The 26,645-nt window shown below is 40.2% G+C and overlaps 1 protein-coding gene across 2 annotated transcripts; it reads left to right on the forward strand.

Moving 5' to 3' along the window:
• The first annotated feature begins 1,289 nt into the window (after positions 1–1,289).
• smox (spermine oxidase) lies at positions 1,290–25,745 on the forward strand. Of its 2 annotated transcripts, none has more exons than XM_022206932.2 (7): positions 1,290–1,433; positions 9,334–9,568; positions 11,351–11,577; positions 13,415–13,588; positions 15,884–16,628; positions 20,999–21,159; positions 24,434–25,745. In XM_022206932.2, exons 2-7 carry the CDS (start codon positions 9,361–9,363, stop codon positions 24,584–24,586), a joined length of 1,668 nt encoding a protein of 555 aa, XP_022062624.1. In that variant the 5' UTR covers positions 1,290–1,433; positions 9,334–9,360; the 3' UTR covers positions 24,587–25,745. The 2 variants fall into 2 exon arrangements, with proteins under 2 accessions (XP_022062624.1, XP_022062625.1); XM_022206933.2 differs by lacking the exon at positions 1,290–1,433 and adding an exon at positions 1,542–1,827.
• Positions 25,746–26,645: the final 900 nt, after the last annotated feature.

Here is a 26,645-nt window from a genome sequence, read left to right on the forward strand (position 1 = left end):
TTGCCTGTCATGGAGGACACCTCCCACCCCCTGCAGGAAACAGTACGATCACTGGGCAGCTCCTTCAGTGACAGACTGCTTCACCCGCGGTGTTTGAAGAAGAAATACCGTAGGTCCTTCCTCCCTGCTGCAGTCAGACTGTACTATCAAGTTCTCAGTAGGTCAGTTCACCCACTTACTATGCAATAAAAATGTGTATAAGAACACTTATAAGTATATAAGTGTTCTTATATACATATAAGTATTCTTATATTCATTTTATATATTTATATTTTATATATTTATATCACGGAAATGTTTCTGTAAATATTGTGTACATTGTGTGCTGCTTTTTCTTTCTATCTATTTAACTGTAAAATCAACTGTATCAAAACAAACATTTCTTTACTGTAACTGAAGAAAATATTTTCTGTGGTGTTCTGACAACTAGTTTTACTGTGAAATTAGCTTTTTTCTTTTTTACAGTGTGATTAATCGACTAATTGTTGCAGCTCTACTAATAAAGGTGCTGTCCTATACAAGAGTGGCTTGAAAAATAAATTAATGTTAGACGAAGATGACAAAATGCCAGTTTTTCATGTATTTCTGTACCTGTACATAGAGATACCTTTACATGTGTGTTTTTTACATTTTAAACTGAGGAAACACCTGAAACTACAGAGGTGTAAAAACATGCATCCACATGTACTTCTGTGAGAAAAGCAACGTTCGCACGATCAAACATCAAACATTTCTTTACTGTAGCTGAAGAAAGTGTTTTCAGTAGTGTTCTGGCAACTAATCTTCCTGTAAAATTAACTTCTTGTTTTTTTTACAGTGTGATTAATCATCTAATTGTTGCAGCTCTACTAATAAATGTGCTCTCCTATCCAAGAGTGGCTTGAAAAATGAATAAATGCAACGAAAATATGACAAAATGTTAGTTTTTCGTAGCATTTCTGTAGATGGAGATAGTTTTACATGTGCTTTTTTGCATTGCAAACTGAGGAAACACCTGAAACTCACACAGGGACCGATGCGTAAAAACGCAAATCTACATGCGCTTCTGTGAGAAAAACAGCATTCACACGGTCCTCGCAGTTGCTGCTCTGCTTACTCCTGGGTTGCCACACTGTTCATTGAACCCTTTCTTCGTGTTGAATGTGTTTTTCTGCGGCAGTAACGACTCCTTCGTGTGTCTGGCAGGTGCGTGTGCATGTGTGAGCGGCCTGTTGCGCAGCAGCTCGGTGACAGCAGCTTGACTCAGTGGAGGGTTGGGTCTTCTCGTCATCTCTGCTCATGTATAATTAATGAGGAGGCAGCGGCCACGGAAAAACTGGCTGCTTCTGGTTTCCAAGCATAAATACAAAGCGGAGCCGGTCTGAGGGGACGAAACGGCACAAAGGAAAGCGGAGAAAATCTGAGGTTTTAAAACTGAAGACCAAGAGAGTCAGGTAAACAGCCGCTCTGCTCCCAACCGGCAGATTTAAGACAATTATTCTGATTACTATTCAGCAGCGGGACGGGTGATGCCCAGTGCGGTGATTTAAATGTTCACCACAATAACGGATTTTTATCGCTGAAAATACAGTTGGAGCCGCTTATCCAGTGCGCGCGCCGCCGCAGCTCCACGTTGTAGCGAATGTCAGCCAGCTGTTGGTGTTGACAAAACAGAAAAACGCTGTATTAAAAGCAACCCGAGGAACAGCACCGCGGGCACAGCAGATCAAATGTTGGTCCCACTGATGCACCGGAGCTCTGGGAGGATTTAAAGGGACAAAGTGCTGAGGATGGAATAAGGCTGATTTATGGTTTTCTTCTTCTGCTGCTTTATTTGTCCGCTTTAAGGTGCGTTTGGGGGGTTTCGCTGCGTTGCCACCTCACATTGTGTTTCCATTGTCAGAGTGAGTCACTAAAGTTGTCTGCTTTGTTTCAAACTGCTGCCACTTTGGCATCACTGCTCTGCTATACGTGGCAGGAAAGGCTTTTACTACACAGCTGTTCCAGGCAGCATATAGACTGAAGCGCATCAGTCAGTGTCTGCCTTTGTTTACTTTCTCTTTTCAGTCAGACTTTTCCTATGTGCTACTCAGAGTTGGTTTGTATCATTGGCACTTTGGTGCTATTATCTAATAACATCATTCTATAACAGTTTAAAAAAAAAAAAAAAAAGATCACTAATGATGATTTAGAACAGCTTCTTGTTGCTTTGTATTCTAATAATTAAATGCCAGGTGTGTTTCTGTTACATTGGTTCCAACCACTTCAAACACTTTTACAACCCCAAACTCCAAAGCTAAATAAAACCATTAGTTTCACTTACAAACACTACATGCAGAAGTTTGGGGTCACTGAAAAATGTGCTTATTTTTGAAAGAAAAGCATTTTTTTGTCCAATGTAGATAACATTAAATTAATCAGAAACACAGTCTAGAATTTGTTAATGTGCTAAATGACTGTTCTAGCTGGATTTTTAATGGAATATCTAAATTGGGGTACATTTCCAGCAACCATCACTCCTGTGTTCTAATGCTACATTGTGTTAGCTAATGGTGTTGAAAGGCTAATTGATGATTAGAAAAGCCTTGTGCTATTATGTTAGCACATGAATAAAAGTGTGAGTTTTCATGGAAAACATGAAATTGTCTGAGTGAACCCAAACGTTTGAACAGTAGTGTAAGTCACTTTATTAGTCACACCTTATTTATTATTAGGGTGATATCAGCTAAAATGGGCCACTTTTTGGTAAATCGCTTGTAGCACTAATAAAAAACAATGTATTCTATTAAAATGTGGTTTTATGGCTAGTAATGGATGTTTTCTTTTAATTTTGTTTTGAAATTATCTAGTAAATAGGATTGTTTAGTTCCTACAGGTCTTGATACATCAGCTGTACCAATTTTTTTACACAAGCAAAGTTCAGGTAAAATGGGCCAGCTGATCAGGTAAAATGGGACGCTTATCAGGTAAGTTGGGCCAGTCGAACTGCAAAGGGATAGTCATCAATTTTTATTGTAAAAAAACTGTCAATATGGCAACATACTGTGTAAGAACAATTTAATAATATCAGGACAATTCATTACATTGTAAATGATTAACTGATCTGCTCATGGCAAATGTATTGAATCCACATGGCACTGTGAACTTGGGTATAAAACACATAAATAATGATTAAAAAAAACAGCTGCAACCTACTAGGTCTACAAATGGGATGAATGCATACACTGAACCTCGATAATATCTAAATCATCAAAATTTCAAAATGTGTGTGTGCTTGGGTAGTTACATATGTCATGGCCTAGGCTACTTAAACCACAAATTTATATACAGTCCTGACAGGTGAAGCCGTCATCATCATAGATGTCGTTCTCTTTGCCACAGCTCTCATGGCACCAGATTGAACACTAGACACTTGATCCATTCCTCTGTTGCCTTTGGGTCGTCTCTTTTCCTCTCACTTGCTTCTTGTTTGCCATACTAACTGCAGATAAAGTCAGTGGATTGTTACTAAAAACACTGATCATCATTATTTTTAGGCAGATGCATCCTTTTCACATAAATGCCTACTCCATTCCCTTCAAAAGTGTACATGTGTGCATGTGTGACTGACAAAAAGGGTGGCCCATTTTAGCTGAAACCAGGGGGCCCAACTTACCTGAATAGGTTCAGCTAAATTGGGCCACTAACAAAAACGTCAATCTTTGAAAAATAATGTCCAAACACCAAACTTTAAGCATTATTTCTGATAGGTGTCATCAAGACAGATATTATACATCAAAAATTTTATATATACACGTTTCTTTAATTGACTTATCATCCTTATAATTTTTATCAGAAATTCTTATGCCAGTCCACTCACCACGCAGTTTTCTGGTGCAGTGTGGATTTGAATCTTATCTCCGCTCACAAAAACAACCACAGACCAATAAAATCTGTTGTTTCATGTTAAGTACAGTTGTGGCAAACATTTGAGACCATTTGCTGTCACTGGCTCTAAAAATCAGAGGGGCTATGACATCCAAAGCTTAAATGGCCCATTTTACCTGATGGCCCAATTTACCTGATATCACCCTATTTATTATTAATATACAAATTAAAGCGAACTTTGAATGCATTTTTCTCTGTCTTTGTCTTCTTTGTTTATTCAGTAGTGGTAGTTTGGTTGTTATAATATGTTTCTGATGATTCTCTAAGTCTGGCACTTTGGCTACTACAAGAGTCTGTCAGTGTGTGTGTGTGTGTGTGTGTGTGTGTGTGTGTGTGTGTGTGTGTGTGTGTGTGTGTGTTGCTTCCACTCCATCATCCCAGCTTGGGAAAATCAGAGCTTGGAGAGAAGCGTGGAATGTCTGGCCTTTGGCAGGAACCCCCCTTTGACTGGGCTGCTTTTTTTTTCTTCATGTAGGGATGTAGAAATGTCTGTTTCCATGCAGAAGCTCACACGGGATGGATAGAGGAAATGCAGATGTGTGTGCGTGCGTGCGTCTGTGTGTGGACACAGCTGGAAAGAGCCGTGTCCACGATTAAAGGACGGAGGGAAGCTGCTAAAGATGCTGGGTGGGAGCTTCCAGACCGGCACTGCTCTTGAAAAGTCCACCAGCAGACGCATTGTGCTGTAGATTGCCATTTCTAGGTCAATAGTAGCCCCCTCCCTCCCTCCTCCATCCTCCATCCTCCCTCCACCCCACCCTCAGCTGCCTATCCACCCTAGGCCGGCCCACACGTTAATCTGCGGTGGCGGTACAGCGTGGAGCGGTGACATGTGGCGGGTGTATTAACCAGCCGTGGTATTACAAGCAACCAGGCAGGGACGCGCAATCTGTCAGAGAGGCCGGCATGTGTGAAGTGATCAAATGCTTTCAATTAATTAGATCCATTTAAATCTACAGAATGAGGTGATTATGAAATGGGCTTTTATTTTGTAGGTAAAGACAGCACATTAATAGCATTAATGTGTGTGAACATGGAATCTTTAAATCTATGGTGTGATGTGGAGTTTTCTCAAGAATACTAGAAGCACACTGCAGGATTTCTTTTATCAAAGTGTGTCCTGACAACAATTTCCATCCTCAGAATTCCATCACAAGCATACAATTGAAAATGTATGTCTAAAATGTATTTATTATACCCTCAAAATGCGCTTGAGTCCTACCTAGGACAAGGAAGTCTTTTATCAGGATGTGGATCATCACAGAGAGGATTTTACTGTGCAGGAAACTCGTGGAGATTCTTCACATAGCCGCTGATAAACAGTTTTATGTGGAGATTGCTTGAGGAAATTTCTGTGCAGCAAAAGCCAAGGAAAACATGTCACCGCATTAAACAATCGTCATTAGTCAACATTACAGAGCAAACAATCCCATCTACCTCCGCATCCTCCTTTTATCAGGGCTCTTGTAACGTCTACATTTGTTGTTTGCCACAAATCCGTGTCCTCCTGCGAGGCTGATCCTTCACAGCTGCGGAGTATAAAAGGACTGCAATCCTGAAAGCATCCGATGACAAGAAACCACATTTGTGCCATCTATTCTTCAACTCCAGCTACTGCAACTGCCCAAAGCTCAATTCAAGACCACACAGTGAATAAGGAAAAACACCACCCAGCAATTACATTTTTCAGGTTTTATGACCGCTATCACTTTAGGTAGCTCTTTTATCCATCTATTATTGTTCCAAAAATAAACACAGAGCACCAACTCCTCCCTTTTCCATCCTTTCAAGCCCAAGAATAAATCTGTTCACGTTGATGTTTCATCAACATTTCAATCTCAGATTCCGGGAATCCGACTGGTGATTAGCGTCATCGTTAACTGCGTTTTCTGTGTGCAGAGATTTATTGCATCAAGCATTCAGGGCCGAGACTCAATTCAGCGGAAGGGAAAGATACAGAAGTGGAAGTGAAACATCGTCGTGTGACACCTAAATAGGGATAAATTGTTGTGGTTTAAGCAGCAGCGTGTTTAAAACTACAACTGCAGATATTTAATTAATTGTGCATGGGGTGGACAAAGGACTCGTTTTATGTTTAGGAATTTAATACATTTTCTGGAAAATTTGTGTGCTTTGCTTAATCGAGAAGTTTCATCACTTTGATGAAAATTCAGCATCGACAAGGAACATTGATTACAAACAGCTGAAAACACCCAGATAAGACAAAATGACGGCTTACACATGGTAGCACTATAGAGTCTCACACAGTACACAGTGTCACAGCACCTCCAGTGTGACAGTTTACTACTTTTGATGGAATCTCCTGCTCAGAGAATCCGTCTGACCTAGATTTAAGATGAGGGTCAAGAGGTCAAGTCAGATGTCACGTGTCAACTGGTGCGGATTAGCAGGTTCAACCCACATCTGTGGTCAACCAACACTCTGGTAGGACGACAAAAAGGGAAGCTGCACAGAAAACGCTGTACATGTCATCACTTCACCAACACATATGTTTTCTTTAAATGCTGGCTTGTGGTTTCCTTTGTCGCACTCTCTCAGCTCTTCCTGATCGTGTGGCTGATGTAGCTGAGTGGCTGGTGTTGACAGCTTGTTTGCAGCACTGTGTCTCAGATGCCAGAGTTGAATCACGGTGAAAAATCAGTGAAGATAGCTCAGCTGGCTGAGCAGGTCACCCATAAATGGGGGCTATAGCTCCAGCACAGCAGCCTGAGTTCGATTCCAGCTCATGGCCCTATGCAGCAGGGCTTTTTCCTCCTGTCCTGTCTGCCTAATTTTGAATAAAATAAAAATCAATGAAGATGGTGATCTCCATTTGTGGCTTGCTTCTTCAATTCTAAGAAATCCCAACATGAATGACCTCATAAAGTCTCAAAAAGTGTGGCTGATGTTTGCCTGATATTTTCTGAATTCTCCCTGCTCTGTGACCTCACGTTGAGGGAAACTCAATGTGTATTTTCTCCATAGCATATTGTGTGCTGCCCACTCTTCGGCGTTGCCGTGGTAACGAAGTGAGGACTATGTGTGCGTGCGACTTGTGCAGCAGCAGGATATGGGTAACCTCAAAAGTGGCGATGCTGTTGCTCACGTATGTCAGGATGGGGAAACATTTCATATCAAAAGTCAGACAATAGTGCTAAATATACACCACAAGACAATAATGCGACTTCATGTCAGCGCTGAGAACATTTTTGTGCAGATTAACAGGAATGTCCTCTGTACAGACGCCCACTGTGTTATACTCAGCTGTCCATACATTCACAGCCAGCAGCCTTGTGTTCAGCAATAACAGGGTCGCCTGTGTGTTCTGTCTTCACTCTGGATCTCAGTGTTTCTGAGCAATTTCAGCATAATTAAAGAGACTGTAATGAGAAGTAATTTTTGTTTGTGTGTAGTCTATAGTCTGGTGAAAATGACAGGGTTTGTCTCAGGCCTTATGCTAAATAAAAAGCACAATGTAAACGTGCCATGGAAAAAAAAACACTCAATGAGGTTAAACACAGTTATGAGCACAGCTGTAAATGTGGGGTTATATTAGGGGGAGTGTCAATAGGCAGCTCTTATCAGCTATAAAAGAGGATTTTGTTGTCAGAACTTAATTACCAACATATGGCAACAAAGCTCTGAAAGAGGCAAGTTTTTCTGTGTTCAGCTACATTTTGCAGCAAAAAAAGTGTCACTTTTGATTTAATTTGTCAAATTTTTATATATTTACCTCCACTCCAGTAGAATGGAGGTCAGTGGCATTTCATTTCTGGTGCACAATAACATTCAGCATTGAAATATGTATTTACAGAAATTCAACAGCAATGTCACTCTACAGAAACAGTGCATGTTTCTCTCCAAACAGCTCCAGTCAAAACCGTTTCAAGCATTTTCCGCTGACGATCCAGACTAATAGGGACATTGTTTGTCACCGAGCACCCACAGTTTTTAATTATGTTATTGTGATTTAGATTCTTTTTTAATCTGGAGTGTATCTCATTCAGAAAAGATAACACAATGTGTTAGCAAGTCATATATCTTACGCAGACCATGTTGTAATCACAAAGCAATATCTTTAAAATGTTGTCTTTTGGGACTGCAGGAGCTACACTACCATTCAAAAGTTTGGGATCACTTAGAAATGTCATGATTTTTGAAAGAAAAGCAGTTTTTGTTCAATGAAGAGAACTTTAAATGAATCAGAAGTGCAGACTAGACATTGTTAATGTGGTAAATGACTATTCGATCTGGAAACAGCCGATTTTTAATAGAATGTCTCCATAGAGGTACAGAGGAACATTTCCAGCAACCATCACTCCTGTGTTCTAATGCTACATTGTGTTAGCTAATGGTGTTGAAAGGCTAATTGATGATGAGAAAACGCTTGTGCAGTTATGTTAGCACATGAAAAAAAGTGTGAGTTTTCATGGAAAACATGAAATTCTCTGTGTGACCCCCAAACTTTTGAACAGTAATGTATGCAGTTTCATCGTAGTATGGAGTATTGTAAATAAAATATATCAGTTCAATTCAGTTGTGTTCAAACAGTCTTTTTACACCTAGTTGATGAGTCTATTTGACAGTACACTACACCAATTAGCTACAACATCAGAGCCATCGACAGCTGAAGTGTACAACCTTTATTTTCTTGTAATAATCCAATGTTTTGCTGGGAAATCTTGTTTCCTGGTGTTCATCTGGAAGTTATCTTGTCATGTACCACCGAACTAAACATTGTTCCAGACCAAGAACACTCCTTTTGGGTAACAACAGTCCCCCATTAAAACGATGTGCTCTGTTACACCCCAAAAACAGCTCAAAAACAGCTTAAGGAACACAACCAAGAGCTCAGGGTACTGACACGGCCTCCAAACTCCCTAAATCCCTATCAAGTGGCTCATCAATGGGATGCTTTGGAACAAGTCCAATCCATCAAGGCCAAAACCAAACCCTGCAACCAACAAGACCTGAAAGATCTGCTAGCTTCCTGATGCTAGCCAGACACCATTGGACACCACTAGAAATCCATCATCTTTGCCCAGACATGGCAGAACTGTTGTGGTTGCATGAGGAAAACCTACGCCGGTGGTTTTAGTGTTGTGGCTTATCGGTGTGTGTTAGATGGCAGCAACAGAGAGAAACTGTGGTAGCTGAAAATAACAACACACAATGTGATGTAGGAGTGTAAGAACATGCGATGTGGCATGCAGCCTTTCATGACTCACTCAGCTTTCTGTCGTGAGTTGCTGAACTCATATTCTAGGTTTGTTCTGTGTCGTTTATGAGTTGTGTAAACTCCAGATTATGTTGACTTTTCCTACACTTCAGATTGTATTCATATTATTGTGTGTGCTTTTCGCCTTCTGTCTCAGTGTTATAATTGTGCCATTTTTAACTCGGGTTATGTCTTTCATTTGCCCTCAGACGCCATTGAAGAAGAGCTTGGACGGCATGCAAAGTTGTGAAATTTCCTCAGACAGCACTGATGATCCTCTTAGTAGCGGCCTACGCAGTCATCGGCAGCCTCGAATAGTAGTGATTGGTGCTGGCTTGGCCGGCCTTGCTGCAACTAAGGTCCTCCTGAAAAACGGCTTCACGGATGTCACTGTCCTAGAGGCGTCAGACCACATCGGCGGGAGAGTTCAGAGTGTCCAGCACGGTGAGACGATGTTTGCCTGAACCTACTGATGGATGACTTTTGAAACTTTTTACACACATTTACAGCGACACACATTAAAGTGGTTAAATCATAAAGTGCTACATGAGATTTCCATTAGACCAAGGGTGTCAGACATGCATCGTTAACTCAGCTGACCTGAAATTCAACAAGTAAATCCTGAGAGTGCTAAAATAACCATCAGCAGAACAGCTTTGGATATACTGTACATGCATTTGTTAAATTAACAGGATACCACTCACATGTCAGTAGGCTACAAAAGAAGCTAACATGTAGCTTAGCTTGACATTCAACCTAGAAACAGTAGCAAACTGTTCCTGTAGATGTATTTCAATAGACAGACAGGAAAGAAGCACTGATTTTCTACTGAACAGCGACAGGAGATTTGCTATTTATCCGTGTAAATCCAGTAACTGAATTGCTCACAGAAAATGTTTTGTTTCTTGATTCTTGCATAAAGATGTATTTTCCAACATCAGTAAAACTGAGTCAAGATTTTTGTACCATACAAACAAACTGTACTCTTGAAAACTACATTTCTTTCAAGCAATAATTTTAAATTTTGTTCGATCAGTACAAAAGCCCCCTTTGACTGCTGACAGAATAACAAAGAATCTTCAGACACAAGTTGAAGCTTTTCTGCAGAAACAATAGTGTCAAAAGCCTCTTTATAGTGCATTTGTTGTTTTTTTTCCCCGTTTTTTTTTTTTTTGCATGAAATCTTATTAACTCTGCTTTGTACTTGTAATATTTCCTGGGAGACCCGTCTAATCAGTCAGTCATGCTTTTATCAGAATTGTTTCCCAAAACAGCCTGAATTCATACACTTTATCAGCTACATCTGCAGTTCTAAGAAAAAATAGGATTTTTTTTACATGCTTAACTCATTTTGGTAGATTTTCATCTAATCAGCTGAACAGCAGGTTTCGACTGAATTCCCTCATGACAAATTCTTTCGACTGACAAGAACTAACAAGCAGAGAACAGTGTCTGCTCCTGACCTCGTACACATAAAGGGGTCACATGTAAAAACACTCTCAACCTGCACTGTGAAGCTTAAACCCATATATCAGGGATAACTCTGTCTGTTATGTAAAAGCATGATTATATACATAGATGTTATGCAGTCGTTGAATCTGTTTTCATTATCTAAATGGCCATAATAAAGCATGCCATTATTCTAAATATAAATGACTCAGTGGTTCTCAGAAACTACAGTGTCTTTAGTGAGCTGAACTCCTTCTTGTACTGTCCAGTTACCTAATACTCACGCAGGCATTATTTACTGTTTCATTCGTGAGATCTTGTGATTCCCAGCATGTCAGCATGGTGGGATATATCACTGCATATTTATAAAGTGGAAGAGGTGACAGCGTTTGTAAATCAAAAACAAGACTGGTCTGTAGCATTTTGGAAAAATGGGTTGTGTATACAAAAATTAACAAGCCCAATTTCATTTTGAGTCGAAACGTTTAAAGACAATGTAATGGTCACTACCTAATGTTAATAAAGATGTTCATGTTTCTGTTTATTGTATTTTGTTGCATTTTATTTTGTGTCCTTGGATGGGAAATTGTCTTCTGAAAAAAGAACAATGATAATGTTGTGCACGTGCTGGCACATGTGAATTGTACCCATCAGTAAAAATCTGATAAAACTTAAAAGGAAAGAATTAATTAAAAAAAAAAAGGAGACATATTGTGGCCAAAGAAATAGATCTTTCCCCAAACATGCACTGATTTTTCTTGTCTTTCTGCTTTACAGGAGCTGCAACTTTGGAGCTTGGAGCTACCTGGATCCATGGTGCCAATGGGAACCCGGTGTACCACCTGGCAGAGGACAACGGGCTGCTGGAACACACCACAGATGGGGAGAGGAGCGTGGGACGCATCAGCCTGTACACCAAGAATGGTGTGGCTCACTACCAGACCAATGTTGGGAAGAGGATCCCCAAGGACCTGGTGGAGGAGTTCAGTGATCTGTACAACGAGGTGAGGGGACGCATGTGCACGCCAACACGGAGCGGCGCACGCATGAATTCACATTTTCACGCACAATCGGATACATTCAGAAATGCTCTGTGTTTAGCTTACATAACATCATGACATGTAAGCTAAATTATGTCACATACTGTAGGCGGTAACCAGATTATATAAAGGCAGTGGTAACTCTTTAACAAGATGGTTCAGCCATTACACACTCTCTCTCCAGCCTGACATCGTTCAACCCAAAAAGTTTACAGATAAGCTCAATATGTCAGGCCGAATTCATAAAAAGACCAAAAGCTCCAGTATATGTCAAAGCAGGGGTGTCAAACATGCGGCCCGCGGGCCAAAAGAGGCCCTCCAGAGCACCCAATCCGTCCGCAAGCGACTTTTTAAAGTGTAAAAATTACAGCAATGACATTAATTGCGGATTGTAAATTTGTAAAACTATAAATTAAAAATAATTTCAAGACCATGACAAGTTGTTTTGATCAGTAAATCAGTAAAATACTAGATTGCTCATTGTTCTTTTGTCGTTTTGTGTTTCATTTTGTTTCTGTTGTTTTCTAGTCTGATTTTTGTCGACTGTCTCATGTTTGTGTCGTTTTGTTTCTCGTTTTTGTCGTTTTGTGGTTCCTTTTTGTCTCTCTCGTGTTTTTTGTTTTATTCTTTCATTTTCTGTTTTGCTTTATTCATTGTTTTGTGTGTTGTTTTGTGAGTTTTTTTGTCTTGCTTGTGTTGTCTTTTTTGTCATTTTGTTTCTGTTCTGTCATTTTTGGTCTTGTTAGTGTCATTTGTGTATTTTTTTGTTTTTGTTCATTTTTGTCTTTTTGTAACCTTTTAATCAAAGTTTTGGTCTCTTTTTTGTTTTGTCTGAGTTTTTGTTGTTTTGTTTTTCACTTTTTTCGTTATGAGTCTCATTCTAGTAATATTTTATCTTGTTTTTGTTGTTTTTGGTCTTTTTTTTAATTTTGTTGTTTTGATCATAAAGTAAAATACTAAATCATTCAGTTCCAGATACCCGTGACTTAAAGGTTTATGCTTTTGTAGACACTCTGTGATCTGCAAGTTGTAATGTGTAAATGACAAACTGAGGTATGATGTTGTTGAAACTGAATTTATTTTTCTTAAATTTCAGGTTGTTCATAATGTTTTGTAAAAAGATAATTCCTTAAATGTGAACATTTTCAGAATGCACTTTTTGGCACTAAAACAAAGGAAAAGTATGGAGTTGTGGTTATTTATAGGTTGTTATGCTGTGATTTTACTGGTCTGACCCAGTTGAGATCAAACTGGGCTGAATGTGGCCTCTGAACTAAAGTGAGTTTGACACCTCTGTGTTAAAGGGTTAAGCTATGACGTCTTCCCAGTCTCTATGACAGCATTATAAAAACGTCTGCAAACTAATATGAAATGATCATCAAAGCATGTTGACTTAAACGAGAAAATCTTCTTCCACTCATTTTTTTCCCTGTTTGCTCTGTACTTCTGGAAGATGGTGTTTTCCTTTTATGTAGGTCACATCTGGAAAAGCAATTACAGAGAGAAGATATAGAACACGCAGAAGGCATTTTGACTTTTTTAACAGTTGTGCATCTTTGTTTTTTGCATCCACGTAGTGGCCTGTGATCAATCTTAGAAATAGATTTTCACACCTTCAGAGGCCATTTATTTTAAATGTGTCAATACTGGTGCTGGTGTTTCTTCATCATGACTTGCCTACACTAAAGTGACCAACCCTGAACTGAGCTAAGCTGGTTTCTTTCAGTTCCCCATTTCACTGTCCTCTGCTTTCTTTACGTCCTTTCTCCTGATTATCCTTTGGCCTGTTTCCCTCCCTTAGGTGTACGAGCTGACTCAGGAGTTCTTCCAGAACGGGAAGCCAGTTTGTGCTGAGAGCCAGAACAGTGTTGGCGTTTTTACACGAGATGTGGTGCGCAAGAGGATCATGTTGGATCCTGACGATTCTGAGAGCATCAAGAAGCTCAAACTGTCCATGCTTCAACAGTACCTCAAGGTGTGTGTGTGTGTGTGTGTGTGTGTGTGTGTGTGTGTGTGTGTGTGTGTGCCCATGTTTTTGCTATATTGTGGGGACCAAATGTCCCCACAACGGTAGGAAAACCGAAAACTATGTCACTTGTGGGGACCTCATTTTGGTCCCCACAAGTTTAAACAGTGTTTTCTTGGCCATGTTGTTGTTACTGAATAAAGTAAAAGTGCAAAAACGTTTCTTTAGGGTTAGCCATTGTTTTGGTTAGGGTTAGGGTTTGGTTAAGGTTAGGGTTAGGGTAAGGGTTAGATATGAATGGGAGTCAATGGTACATCCCCACAATGATAGCAAGACACACACACACGTGTGTGTGCGTGTGTGTGTGTGTGTGTGTGTGTGTGTGTGTGTGTGTGTGTGTGTGTGTGTACTTGTTTCTGCTATTCCGGTGGGGACTTTGACCTGACTATTTGCTATAAAGGTGGGGACTTGTCTTACGGTGGGGACCTAAAATGAGGTCCCCACGGGTGGCAACACCGTTTTCTTGGCCATATTGTTGTTAATAAAAAATGTAAAAGTGCAAAAACGTTTGTTTAGGGTTAGGCATTGATTTGGTGATGGTTAAGGTTAGGGTTAGGGTAAGGGTTAGGAGTTAGATATGAATGGGAGTCAATGGTAAGACCCCACCGGTATAGAAAAACAAACATGCGTGTGTGTGTGTGCGTGTGTGCGCGCGCGTGTGCCATGCTGCATTTATTTTAGTCATCCTGTAGCTTTGTTTTTTTCAATATAAAATAAAAAACAACATGAAACCTTTTGAAGTAACATAAAATTGCTAAAATTCACTCAAAATTTGTCCAAAGCAGCGAGAAATGTTCGAAATGACTCAAAAAATTTACTTCAAAATTTCTTGAAACTCTCTCAAAATTACCCAAAATTTGTTCAGAATTCTAAAAATGAGTAATTATACATAATTTACATGATTTTGGGCAATTTTAAGTCCAATTTTGAGTCTCTGTACATCCTCTGTAGGAAGATGTTTCACTATGCTGAATGTTCTTCCAACAACTTGCTTCTCTGTTCACTGTTTCTGAACTATGCAGCATTTTTTTTCATCCAGATGCTTTTATTTTTCAATATAAAATAAAAAAAGCAACATGAAACCTTTTGAAGTGACATAAAATTGCCCAATAGCAATCAAAATTTGTTCAAAGCAGCAAAAATTGTTTCGAATGAAAAACTCACTTCAAAATTTCTTGAAACTTGCTTAAAATGACCCAAACTTTGTTCAGAATTATAAAATTTCAGTAATTACAGGGCAATTTAAGTAATTTGGGGAAATTTTAGGTCCAATTTTGGGTCTGTGTACATTGTCTGTAGAAAGATATTTCGCGATGTTGAATGTTCTTCCAACAACTTGCTCCTCTGTTCACTGTTTCATAGCCATGTTGGATTTATTTTGTTGATCTCTTTTTGTTCTCATTTGGAGATACAATACATCTGAGAATTAGTTGTGGCTTTTGCCTCATGACTGCCCCTATAAAGACTGGTTTCATGCTGATGTTTGAGAGAATGATGGTGAAAATAGAGTTAGCTGTCAGTGTAATCTAATCTGTTCGCCTGCTGGCAGTAAAAGCCAGGGTTAATTTGACCATAATTAGCTATCAATTACAAACAGATTAGTTTTCTAATTAGATAGTGATTTCGCCTTGATTTTCTTTCCTCCTAACCTATTATCCATGTAGGTTTCCTGTGGCAAATATTTAGGCTTGGGCTTTTTGTTGTATCAAGAGAGAAAAAGAGCAGCTAGTAGGGACGCTAGTGCAACATACACCACTCCTTATCTGAATCAAGTTTTATATCAGTAGCCATTTAAAATGTCCGCCGTATTGTTCTCCCACTGATGCAGAAACACACAGGAAACATGCTGTGAAGTGTAGCAGAGATGCGAGGTTTCACCAGGCAATTTCTATAGTGCTAGCTCACCAGCTAATGAGCCAGAAGCAGCGTCATATTTTGTTTTTCCAGCTCACTACAAGCATGTGTTCAGATTATGTTTGAACCAGTTAAATCACGCTGGGTTTTTTTTTTTCACATCTGCTGCTTCAGAGATGACTTGTTGACATGCCGTATAGAATTTAATGACCGCAGAGAGTTGATTTAGAACGCCAGGGTCGTGTTTGCAAAAGCGAACCAAACATTTGCTTTGGGTGTAACAGCTCATAGGAAGTTTGTGATCCAGTTGATGTGGTTGCGCTCTGTGTATATATTAGCCAGAAATATAACTGACCTGATTCTGTGTGTTGATATGGTTTCATGTTTCAGGTGGAGAGCTGTGAGAGTAGTTCTCCCAGTATGGATGAGGTGTCTCTGAGTGAATTTGGTGAGTGGACAGAGATCCCCGGTGCACATTATGTCATTCCTGAAGGTTTTATGAAGATCGTGCAGCTCCTGGCCCAGGACATCCCCACTCCCACCATCTGCCTTAGCAAACCGGTCCGCCGCATCCACTGGAACTACTCGGCCCAGCATCAGGAGGTGATCGCCAAGATCAGCGACACCAACCAGGACAACAACCACAATGACAACAACCACTGCTGCCAACCTCACAAAGACCGTCTGATCCTGGGCCACCCCATCTACGTGGAGTGCGAGGACGAAGAGTGGATCAAGGCCGACCACGTCATCGTGACAACCTCTCTGGGTGTGCTCAAGCAGAACCACGAGGCCATGTTCTCCCCCTCCCTGCCCGAGGACAAGGTGCTCGCCATCGAGAAGCTGGGCATCAGCACCACCGATAAGATCTTCTTGGAGTTCGAAGAGCCCTTCTGGAGCCCGGAGTGCAACAGCATCCAGTTTGTGTGGGAGGACGAGGCTCAACTGGAGCAGCTGGCCTACCCCGAGGAGCTGTGGTACAAGAAAATCTGCAGCTTCGATGTCCTCTACCCACCTGAGCGCTACGGCCACATGCTGAGCGGCTGGATCTGTGGGCAGGAGGCGCTGTACATGGAGCGCTGCGATGACGAAACGGTGGCTGAGACCTGCACTGACCTGCTGAGGCGCTTTACAGGTCAGAACATCCACCAGACATCCTGTTCACACCATAGACAGTGGATATCTACACAGGAGTTAACCCTTTTGCATCCAAATTCATGTCCCTAATTGCTCTCAAAGAGTTCATTGCAGCAGGGCAAAAAGAAACCATGTGACTTGATCTTTTTTGAATTTATCTCAGATTTAGTCACAGTTACAACCTACATCTAGCTATCCCCAAAGTAATTACTCTTCTTTGAATTACCCAAGAACTCGTTGTAGAGATATATTCAAATCTCTGCAGTTCAACTACTGAACAGTAATATGTCATCAAAGATATAAATAACAAGAAAGAGCAGAACTAAAACTTTCTAAATTAAAATTCGTACATATTTGTTCAGCTGTAAAGGGATCAAATTTCTGCAAAGCAATATCTTTCTTCACCCATTTCACATTCCTGCCTCTTGGTTCAATAAATGACTAAGTCTGTGTCATTTCAAAAATGCACTCCAACTGCATATCAAAATAAACAGCAGAACTTTGTGATTGCTTCTCTGTACGCCAAAGAGTAATGTGGTATTAAAATGATTTCTGTAGGGCTGGCCTTACATCCCACTTTGTCTGAGAAAAACAAACGCACAAACACAAAATAATAGACTTGCTTTTCATTGCAATGATTCAAAAATTGTTAAAAGCACAATTGAGCACAAGTCATCAGTGCGCCAGATGGCAGTGGCAGTCCTAGAGTCTGAGAGGCCCGAAGCAAAATCGCTATTGGGGGACCCTTCATGGGAGTAGGGTCAAGGTGAGGGTGAGGGCATTAGAGGGGCAAACATTGGCCTGATTTGTACATAGATCAGCCACATTAAAACCATCGACAGCTGAAGTATACAACATTGATTTTTAAAATTATATATATATATATATATATATATATATATATATATATATATATATATATATATGAAAAATAATAATTTCCTTATATATTCTTTGATATGAAGGCCAATTAGTGATAAATAAATAAAAATGTGTGTTTGCGAATGATGGAAGCATGTATGGCTAACCCACACAATGATCAAAATTCATGGAATAAAAGCAGAGAAAATACCCTAAAAAAAACTCATTGGGTTACACTTCCTAGTATTTTGTTTTGCCTCTTCAACATCTTAAAAGATATATTTTATTTATAGTTGTGGATTTAGTTCATCCAAAGTAGATGAGAAGACAGTTCTCACATAAATAGTTCAATCATTCATCGTCTTGACTCGTGTAGATTTTATGACAGAAAAAACACCTCCGTTCTCATTACGCTTTCACTCTGAGTGTGAATCTAAAAGCAGCACATTGACCTTGGAAGGCTGAGAAAGACCCTGTCAGCTCCGTGACTCATACAAACCATAACTCGGGGTGGGGCTTTGTGCTCCATAGAAAGGAAATGACATAAGCTTCAGCTGTGATGTAAGCAGCCCTTTGAAAGGAAAACAGGCTGACAGATACTGCAACTGTATGACTCAGGTGTCTGTTTCTAAGCAGAAGGTTGATCGTGCATTGGACAAAGGCAGACTCTTTTACAGTGTGATATTTGATCAGTCCTTACTTTTTCCGGTGACACAAACACAAACGGCATATGTTTTTGTATTAGAAGAAGTTATTCAGCATTGATTGTATGAAGTACATCACTATTTTCACAATGGGGGAAAAACTGAGAGAAACCTGACTCACTGCATCAAGGTGATTGCAATCGATACTGTGAGTCGATTCATTGTTTGCCATTCGACAGGCGATTAGGAAAGAAGCGCAGAGAGAAAACTCTGGTGTTATTACCTGGCGATTGCCTCAGAAATAGGTCACAGTGTGAATACAGAGAGATGAGGTCAGTGGACTTCCTATAGATGCAAATTACACGAAAAGTAAACAAACACACACACACACACACACACACACACACACACACACACACACACACACACACACACACACACACACACACACACACACACACACACACACACACATGTTTGTTTTTCTATACCGGTGGGGACTTACCATTGACTCCCATTCATATCTAACTCCTAACCCATACCCTAACCCTAACCATCACCAAATCAATGCCTAACCCTAAACAAACGTTTTTGCACTTTTACATTTTTTATTAACAACAATATGGCCAAGAAAACGGTGTTGCCACCCGTGGGGACCTCATTTTAGGTCCCCACCGTAAGACAAGTCCCCACCTTTATAGCAAATAGTCAGGTCAAAGTCCCCACCTGTATAGCAGAAACAAGTACACACACACACACACACACACACACACACACACACACACACACACACACACACACACACACGTCTGGTTCTTATATCCACGTGGGGACTTACCATTGACTCCTATTCATATCTAACCCCTAACCCTAACCTTAACCAACACCAAAACAATGCCTAACCCCAAAGAAACTTTTTTGCACTTTTACTTTTTTCAGTAACAACAACATGGCCAAGAAAACACTGTTTCCCCCTGTGGGGACCTCATTTTTGGTCCCCACCGTGACGCGAGTCCCCACCGAGATAGCGTGGAGTCAGGTCAAAGTCCCCACCGGTATAGATAAACACGTACACACACACACGCACACGCACACACACACACACACACACACACACACACACACACACACACACACACACACACACACACACACACACACACACACACACACACACACACACACACACTCCTCATTTAGGTCAGTGTGGTTTATCCCCTCAACTGTTGCTTGATTGCATATAGACTCACTGGTGCCTCTCCGCTCACAGAGGGTCAGAAGTTGATTAGTGTTGGCAGATACGTCCCAGTGAAAGACTTCAACTCACGGCCGCCTCATTCTTGGTTTGATTCTTTAATGTACTCGGGTATTTTCTTGGCTCAGAAGGGTGACTACGCTCGACAACAAGATTAGTCACCGTAAAGTAGTGGTAAAGTAGCAGTAAATCTGTGGTACCCTATTTGTCAGACTTCTGTATCTGTTCTCTGGTATTTCTGGCCATTTCATTTTCAAAAAAAGTCTCTCATGCTTAAGAAAATTAAATCCCAATTAACAAAAGAAGCAATTCTTATTATTTTTGCTCAGCGTTAGGATTTCTTTGGGGGAGGGAGGACATCAAAAATATCCTGGTCGTCTTTCAGCTGTCAGTGTCAGTCTGTCCTAAACTTTTATCTGGAATAAAATATCTCAGTATCATGGAATTGTCCAGTGGAAGAATCTTGCTAACTTTAATTCAGTGCAGTTTTATTTATGTACAGGGGGTCCTTCACTTACATCAGAATTCCATTCGTAATGTGTGACATAATGCAATTTTCACAAGTCAGACCTCACATATTATACATGTCACTCACCTACGCTAACACAGTGGTAATCATAATCGATCATCCGTCGGTGTTTCATCCTTTTCCAAGTGTTTCATTATATCTAATTTCACTTCATGGAGATGGCTTTCCTTTTCTTCGAAGCACTGCCATCAGAAGAATCTGACTTCACTTGAGAGCCATAATGAAGGGCAAAAAGTTTCCAAAAGAGCAACACAAACGAAATAGCATGAATGTAGCACAATCCAATATGGCGTGCAACCAGCGAATGTAAACAAAGCCGCCCAGCCAACTAGTTCCCACGTGAAATTAGTTTTAGCATCACAAACACCATATGTAGGAATGATGGAGCAAGACTTTCTTAGTAAATTTATGGGAGATGGTGACGTAAACACGAAACGCCGTAGGTCGAAAACGTCATACACCGAGAACCTGCTGTAGTACAGAGTCTGAACATAAGTCATCTTTCAGTGCTTAGCATAGTAAGCTACAGACCTTATGAATTATAGAGAACAGACAACCCAACAATTCAAAACTTTAGTGATCTCCCTTCTCATTTTGCTCCACCCAATTTTACCCACATCTTGTGAAATAGCTCAACATCTACTGGTTGGATTGGCCCAAAATGTTGTACAGACGATCATGATTCCTCGATGATGAATCCTAACTACTTTGACCTGCGTGTCTTGTTTTTTAGGGAAAACCTGTGACAATTATTGCAAGTACTGTTGCAAAATTTGATATACACATATTAATATACATTCAAGCTTCTCTTAGCACAGATCAGCTTTGATTTTCTCATTGTTGTCAGCTGTTTTTGTGTGTGTGTGTTCAGCAAATGTAATTAGGCCAACCCGATAAGATGGTAAACATTATATCTGCTAAACATCAGTGTTGTAGCATCGCCGGTGGCATAAAGTTCAAAGCCTTGGCTTATAGAGCTGCTACTGTGGCTGTAGACAATGCTTTTGTTGAGACACCACACTGTCGCATGACTAATGGAACGCTCCTGGAACTCCCACCACTGTTTGTACCGTCCACAGGGAACCCTGACATTCCAAAGCCCCGGCGTGTCCTGCGTTCTTCGTGGGGCAGCAACCCGTACATCCGAGGCTCCTACTCCTTCACCAGGGTCGGATCCAGTGGTGCAGACTGTGAGAGGCTGGCCATGCCGCTGCCTTATGCCAACAGCACCAAGGCTCCAGTAAGACATCCACAAGACAACACGGCTGTGGGGGACACAATAGCAAAGGCTCCTCTGACATTATAGCATATTACAGTTCCAAATTTGTAAAGTTTGATTTGTTCAGAGGTTCCACTCACCTTTGTAGTAACCGTTAACTCCCCTATTACCTTCAAATTTACGAACATCTTTTAACCTTAGGGTCAGTTTGACTCCTTATGTCTTTTTGTTGACTTCCTAAGTAGCCCTTTCAATAAAACAACCATCCACCCACTCCCCTTATACATGCAGAATACCAGAAATTTGCAGATCACAATAAAATCTCACTGACTGAACTAAAATTGGACTGAGATATATATTTTTGGTGTTTCAACGGCTTTATTGTCATTATTTAAAATTACATATTTTCGTTCTGTATAACGTATAATGTAAAACAATTTCTGTTATCAAGAATAGTAACATACATTATGTTCAGTGCCAGGAACAACAATTTCAAAAAGTTCAGGGCCCTAAAGTGTTTAGAAGATTATAAAATTGCATGTTATAATGGCCTCAGTATCATTCAAAACAAGTAAAACTAAATTGTGTAAAATGTTGGCATTTCTTATGTGTTTTATACAGCTAACTGACCCCAAAGAACACTGTTTACAACGTGTACAGGACATTGAACACATACAGTGCATCCAGAAAGTATTCACAGCGTTTCACTTTTTCCACATTTTGTTATGTTACAGCCTTATTCCAAATCGGATTCAATTATTTTTTTCCCTTAAAATTCTACACATAACACCCCATAATGACAAAATGAAAAAAGTTTTTTTGAGAGTCTTGCAAATTTATTAAAAATAAAAAACAAAGAAATTACATGTACATAAGTATTCACAGCCTTTGCCATGAAGCTCTAAATTGAGCTCATGTGCATCCTGTTTCCACTGATCATCCTTGAGACGCTTCTACTGCTTAATTGGAGTCCACCTGTGGCAAATTCAGTTGATTGGACATGATTTGGAAAGGCACACACCTGTCTATATAAGGTTCCACAGTTGGCAGTGCATGTCAGAGCATAAACCAAGCATGAAGTCAAAGGAATTGTCTGTAGACCTCCGAAACAGGATTGTGACGAGGCACAAGTCTGGGGAAGGGTACAGAAAAATTTCTGCTGCTTTGAAGGTCCCAATGAGCACGGTGGCCTCCATCATCCGTAAATGGAAGACATTTGGAACCACCAGGACTCTTCCTAGAGCCGGCCGGCCATCTAAACTGAGCAATCGGGGGAGAAGGGCCTTAGTCAGAGAGGTGACTAAGAACCCCATGGTCACTTTGTCAGAGCTCCAGCGTTCCTCTGTGGAGAGAGGAGAACCTTCCAGAAGGACAACCATCTCTGCAGCAATCCACAAATCAGGCCTGTTTGGTAGAGTGGCCAGACGGAAGCCACTTCTTAGTAAAAGGCACATGGCAGCCCGCCTGGAGTTTGCCAAAAGGCACCTGAAGGACTCTCAGACCATCAGCAAAAAAATTCTCTGGTCTGATGAGACAAAGATTGAACTCTTTGGTGTGAATGCTAGGCGTTTTGTTTGGAGGAAACCAGGCACTGCTCATCACCAGGCCAATACCATCCCTACAGTGAAGCATGGTGGCGGTAGCATCATGCTGTGGGGATGTTTTTCAGCAGCAGGAACTGGGAAACTAGTCAAGATAGAGGGGAAGATGAATGCAGCAATGTACAGAGACATCCTGGATGAAAACCTGCTCCAGAGCGCTCTTGACCTCAAACTGGGGCGGCGGTTCATCTTTCAGCAGGACAACGACCCTAAGCACACAGCCAAGATAGCAAAGAAGTGGCTTCAGGACAACTCTGTGAATGTCCTTGAGTGGCCCAGCCAGAGCCCGGACTTGAATCCAATTGAGCATCTCTGGAGAGATCTGAAAATGGCTGTGCACCGGCGCTCCCCATCCAACTTGATGGAGCTTGAGAGGTGTTGCAAAGAGGAATGGGCAAAACTGCCCAAAGATAGGTGTGCCAAGCTTGTGGCATCATATTCAAAAAGACTTGAGGCTGTAATTGCTGCCAAAGGTGCATCAACAAAGTATTAAGCAAAGGCTGTGAATACTTATGTACATGTGGTCTCTTAGTTTTTTATTTTTAATAAATTTTCAAGAATCTCAAAAAAACTTTTTTCATGTTGTCATTATGGGGTGTTGTGTGTAGAATTTTAAGGGAAAAAATGAATTGAATCCGATTTGGTATAAGACTGTAACATAACAAAATGTGGAAAAGGTAACGCGCTGTGAATACTTTCCGGATGCACTGTATCATCACATTAATTTTATATTCACCTAGTTGTCCCCATTAAATTACAAAGAATCATTAAATATGAAGCAAAAAATGATTTCAATCATTTATTTAGAGACATTGAACATTCAGTGGGGGTCAAATTGACCCCAGAGATAATAGAAGGGTTAAGCCAAATCTATTAGTGTTGTGCTGATTACAGTGTAATTTCTGTTATTCTGTCCTCCTCCTTCTACAGAGTATAGTGCTGTTCACATATGAAAACACTGTGGAAGTTGTTCTTAGACTGTGACCCAAAGTTCTTTTGTTTTAAGCTGTCACACTGTGCAAAAACACAGTTTTTACAATGCAGTTTGAGTTTAGTTTAGGGTGTTTATGATCCACTTTCAGAGAACTTTCTTTTCTTTGGAAGAATGGCTCAAAAGCCAACTAAACACTGATCTATTGTTAATGTGGTGCTAAACAACTGTGTGACTAACATTTCCAGTCATTTTGATTCTGAAAACGTTGCACAGCTGCAGTTCTTTAGCTCCTTTATGGAAAATTATGATGCAACTCCTGCATGTCTCTCCCTCCATACATTTGTTTGTTTACAGTCGTTGCCTGCTCTCAGAGAGCATCTGGCCGGTGCGGCTGTGCAGAGCAAATACAGCTGGTGTCAGGAGGGTAATGAATACTGATTCCAAGCCAGAAGTCTAGACCGCGAAACCCGACGCATTCTGGGTGAAAGGGAGAAGGGGCCTGGGGGGGCGGGGGTGGAGGATTTGTTTGCCCACTTGACACTGCCCAAGGAACGGCATGACCCTTCTGTCAAAACTGAAATCACAAGCCCTCCGGAGAGCAACTGTAGCCTCCCGCGTGTAGAGCGCTAACGAGAGTATCTGCCACGAGAGAGAGCCAAAAATATGTCAGGATGACATTGACGAATGTGGTTATTTTCTCTCAAATCTTTTGTCATTTTCCTCTCCCTTTTCTCCCCCTCTTCCTCCCCTCTTCGCTCAGCCCCTACAGGTCCTGTTTGCAGGAGAGGCCACCCACAGAAAATACTATTCCACTACCCATGGTGCACTGCTGTCAGGACAGAGGGAGGCCACTCGCCTGGCGGAGATGTACCAGGACTTGCACAGAGCGGAAACCACAAAGCCTAATATATAACATACAAAACGAACCTCTCACTAGTGAAGAAATCACACAACCGTTGAGTTGAAGCTTTTTACCTTGATGATTAAGTTATACTTAAAAGCATAGCTCGGGCATTATTACACTGATAACAAATGAGTATTGTTTCTGTTGTACTGTAGATTTGAATCATGAAACATTTTATTTGAGATGTACTGTTCAAAAGTTGCCAATGGTGCTGTCATTTCTTGTCTTTACCATTCTGTCATTATGTTTTTTTTTTAATCAGTAATTTAATGTTTATCATAACAGCATCTGTAATTTAACTTGTTTTTGTAAGTGCCTTCTGTACGTAATGCTATGTTATTTCAAAAATAATGGAAATACTAAACAAAAACAGAGAAAATTTTAACATAATAAAAGTTTTATCATCGTCTAACAATATCAGTTTTCTTGATCCAAAAAAATGCACGACGTCAGATGTTTATCCCCTTCTGTCCACATGAAGATTTTCCAGCTAAGCATGACCACAAGTTTTTCCACACTATCATCGCTTTGGTATCAGAAAATGAGCGCACATGGAAAGAAAGCAAAATGCTCCAAAGCTACTGTAAAAAGCTTTGCCAAAGAGACAGATGGCGTTCAAACAGACCTCAACCACAGTCCTCACGTCTGTTGGATGACACTGTCGCTTCTCTTCATTAGTGACAAACACCGTCAGGGGCTAAAAGAAAAACCTGGGGAAGTTTGAATTAGCAACAACAACACAAAAGACAAGGAAAACAGGTTCAACATAATATATTTCCTCCCTACATTTGCCACCTTTCACCATCATGTGAAAAGCGTTAGAAAAGTTACTTCTAAAATATTTCACTATAAATTACAGAAAACATAGCCTTTATTAGGTTGTCAGTTACATTAATCAAGGTGAGAATTAAAACTGCATCTATCGGTGCAAATGAATGCGACATTTACACAATAAAGAGACTCATGTTTTGTTTTTGTTCAAAGGTTTCCAGACATTGAGTCAAAAGAATTAGTCTTATCCTGATAATATGCATAACAGGGTTGCATGAGGTAGAGTGACACATTCAATGAAAGACAACACTGTCATTGAAATATGACAAATAGAAGAAAGGACATAGCTTTGCTCTTCCCATATTTTTTTTTTAATAAAACTGATGTTAATTCCACAGTTTCATGTGATTCACTGTTTTACCTCTACCAGCTAAAAAAGTTATGCTAACAGGGTTGTTGTGGGACACATGTTCCATGCATAATTATTATAATTTAAGATATCATGTTGACTAAAAAAAATGCTCCCACAATTGCAAGAGACGTCAATGAAAAACAAAAAAAAAGATTTCAATTTCATTCTAACTGTTTTATTTGAGATTCAATTTGGTCATCAGGGGGTGGGACAAAAGAAAAATGTCATTTTAGGGGAAACAGACTTATTTTGTATTTTAAAAAATATTTTCAAACATTCTTTTCTCCTAGTTTTTTTTTAGATTTAGTCTCAGGGCAAGTAAATTGAAACAACAACTGCATGTTTTAGTATTTTGTACATGGATTATTTGAAATTTGATGGGTGGGACGTAAAATGTCCTCTAAATGTCTCCCAACATCAGACAGCATCATTCATCTCCTCTGGCTTCAGAGCAGCTCGTTGTTATCTGCTGCTTGATAATTTGCATTAAAGTTCGTGAGGAACAGTTGATAATCAAAGGATTTTAAAATCAGCTCAGTGGAAGGCCAGTCGGAGCATCAGTCAGGGCTTTGTGCATGCAGCTAATTAACAAAAATGAAAGCTGTATTAGGTTGACTAATATTCAACCTTCCTTCTGTATCCAAGTCAGCTTTCTTTCTTTGTTCAGCAGTTATTATCAAAGCAAATGAAGATGAATGTTTCATACTGTAGAGCAGAAAATAACAAAAACCCACTGATTGGACTTAGTCAAACATCAGTACAGTATTTAAATTGGAACTCAGATTTCCTTGAATTCAGCCCATGAAGGTCTCAGCAGTGTTGAAGGTTTAGATTCTTATAGTAGCAGCACCACACTGTGAAAACACTTGAAGTAAAATCCTGCAT

The sequence above is a fragment of the Acanthochromis polyacanthus genome, chromosome 3 (assembly GCF_021347895.1).
Source record: "Acanthochromis polyacanthus isolate Apoly-LR-REF ecotype Palm Island chromosome 3, KAUST_Apoly_ChrSc, whole genome shotgun sequence".
NCBI lineage: Eukaryota > Metazoa > Chordata > Actinopteri > Pomacentridae > Acanthochromis > Acanthochromis polyacanthus.

Coding starts and splice junctions, on each gene's coding strand:
- smox (XM_022206932.2), top strand. CDS start 9,361: ATGCAAAGTTGTGAAATTTCCTCAGACAGCACTGATGATCCTCTTAGT. Junction 9,569..11,350: donor AGTTCAGAGTGTCCAGCACG/GTGAGACGATGT, acceptor TCTGCTTTACAG/GAGCTGCAACTTTGGAGCTT. Junction 11,578..13,414: donor TCAGTGATCTGTACAACGAG/GTGAGGGGACGC, acceptor TCCCTCCCTTAG/GTGTACGAGCTGACTCAGGA.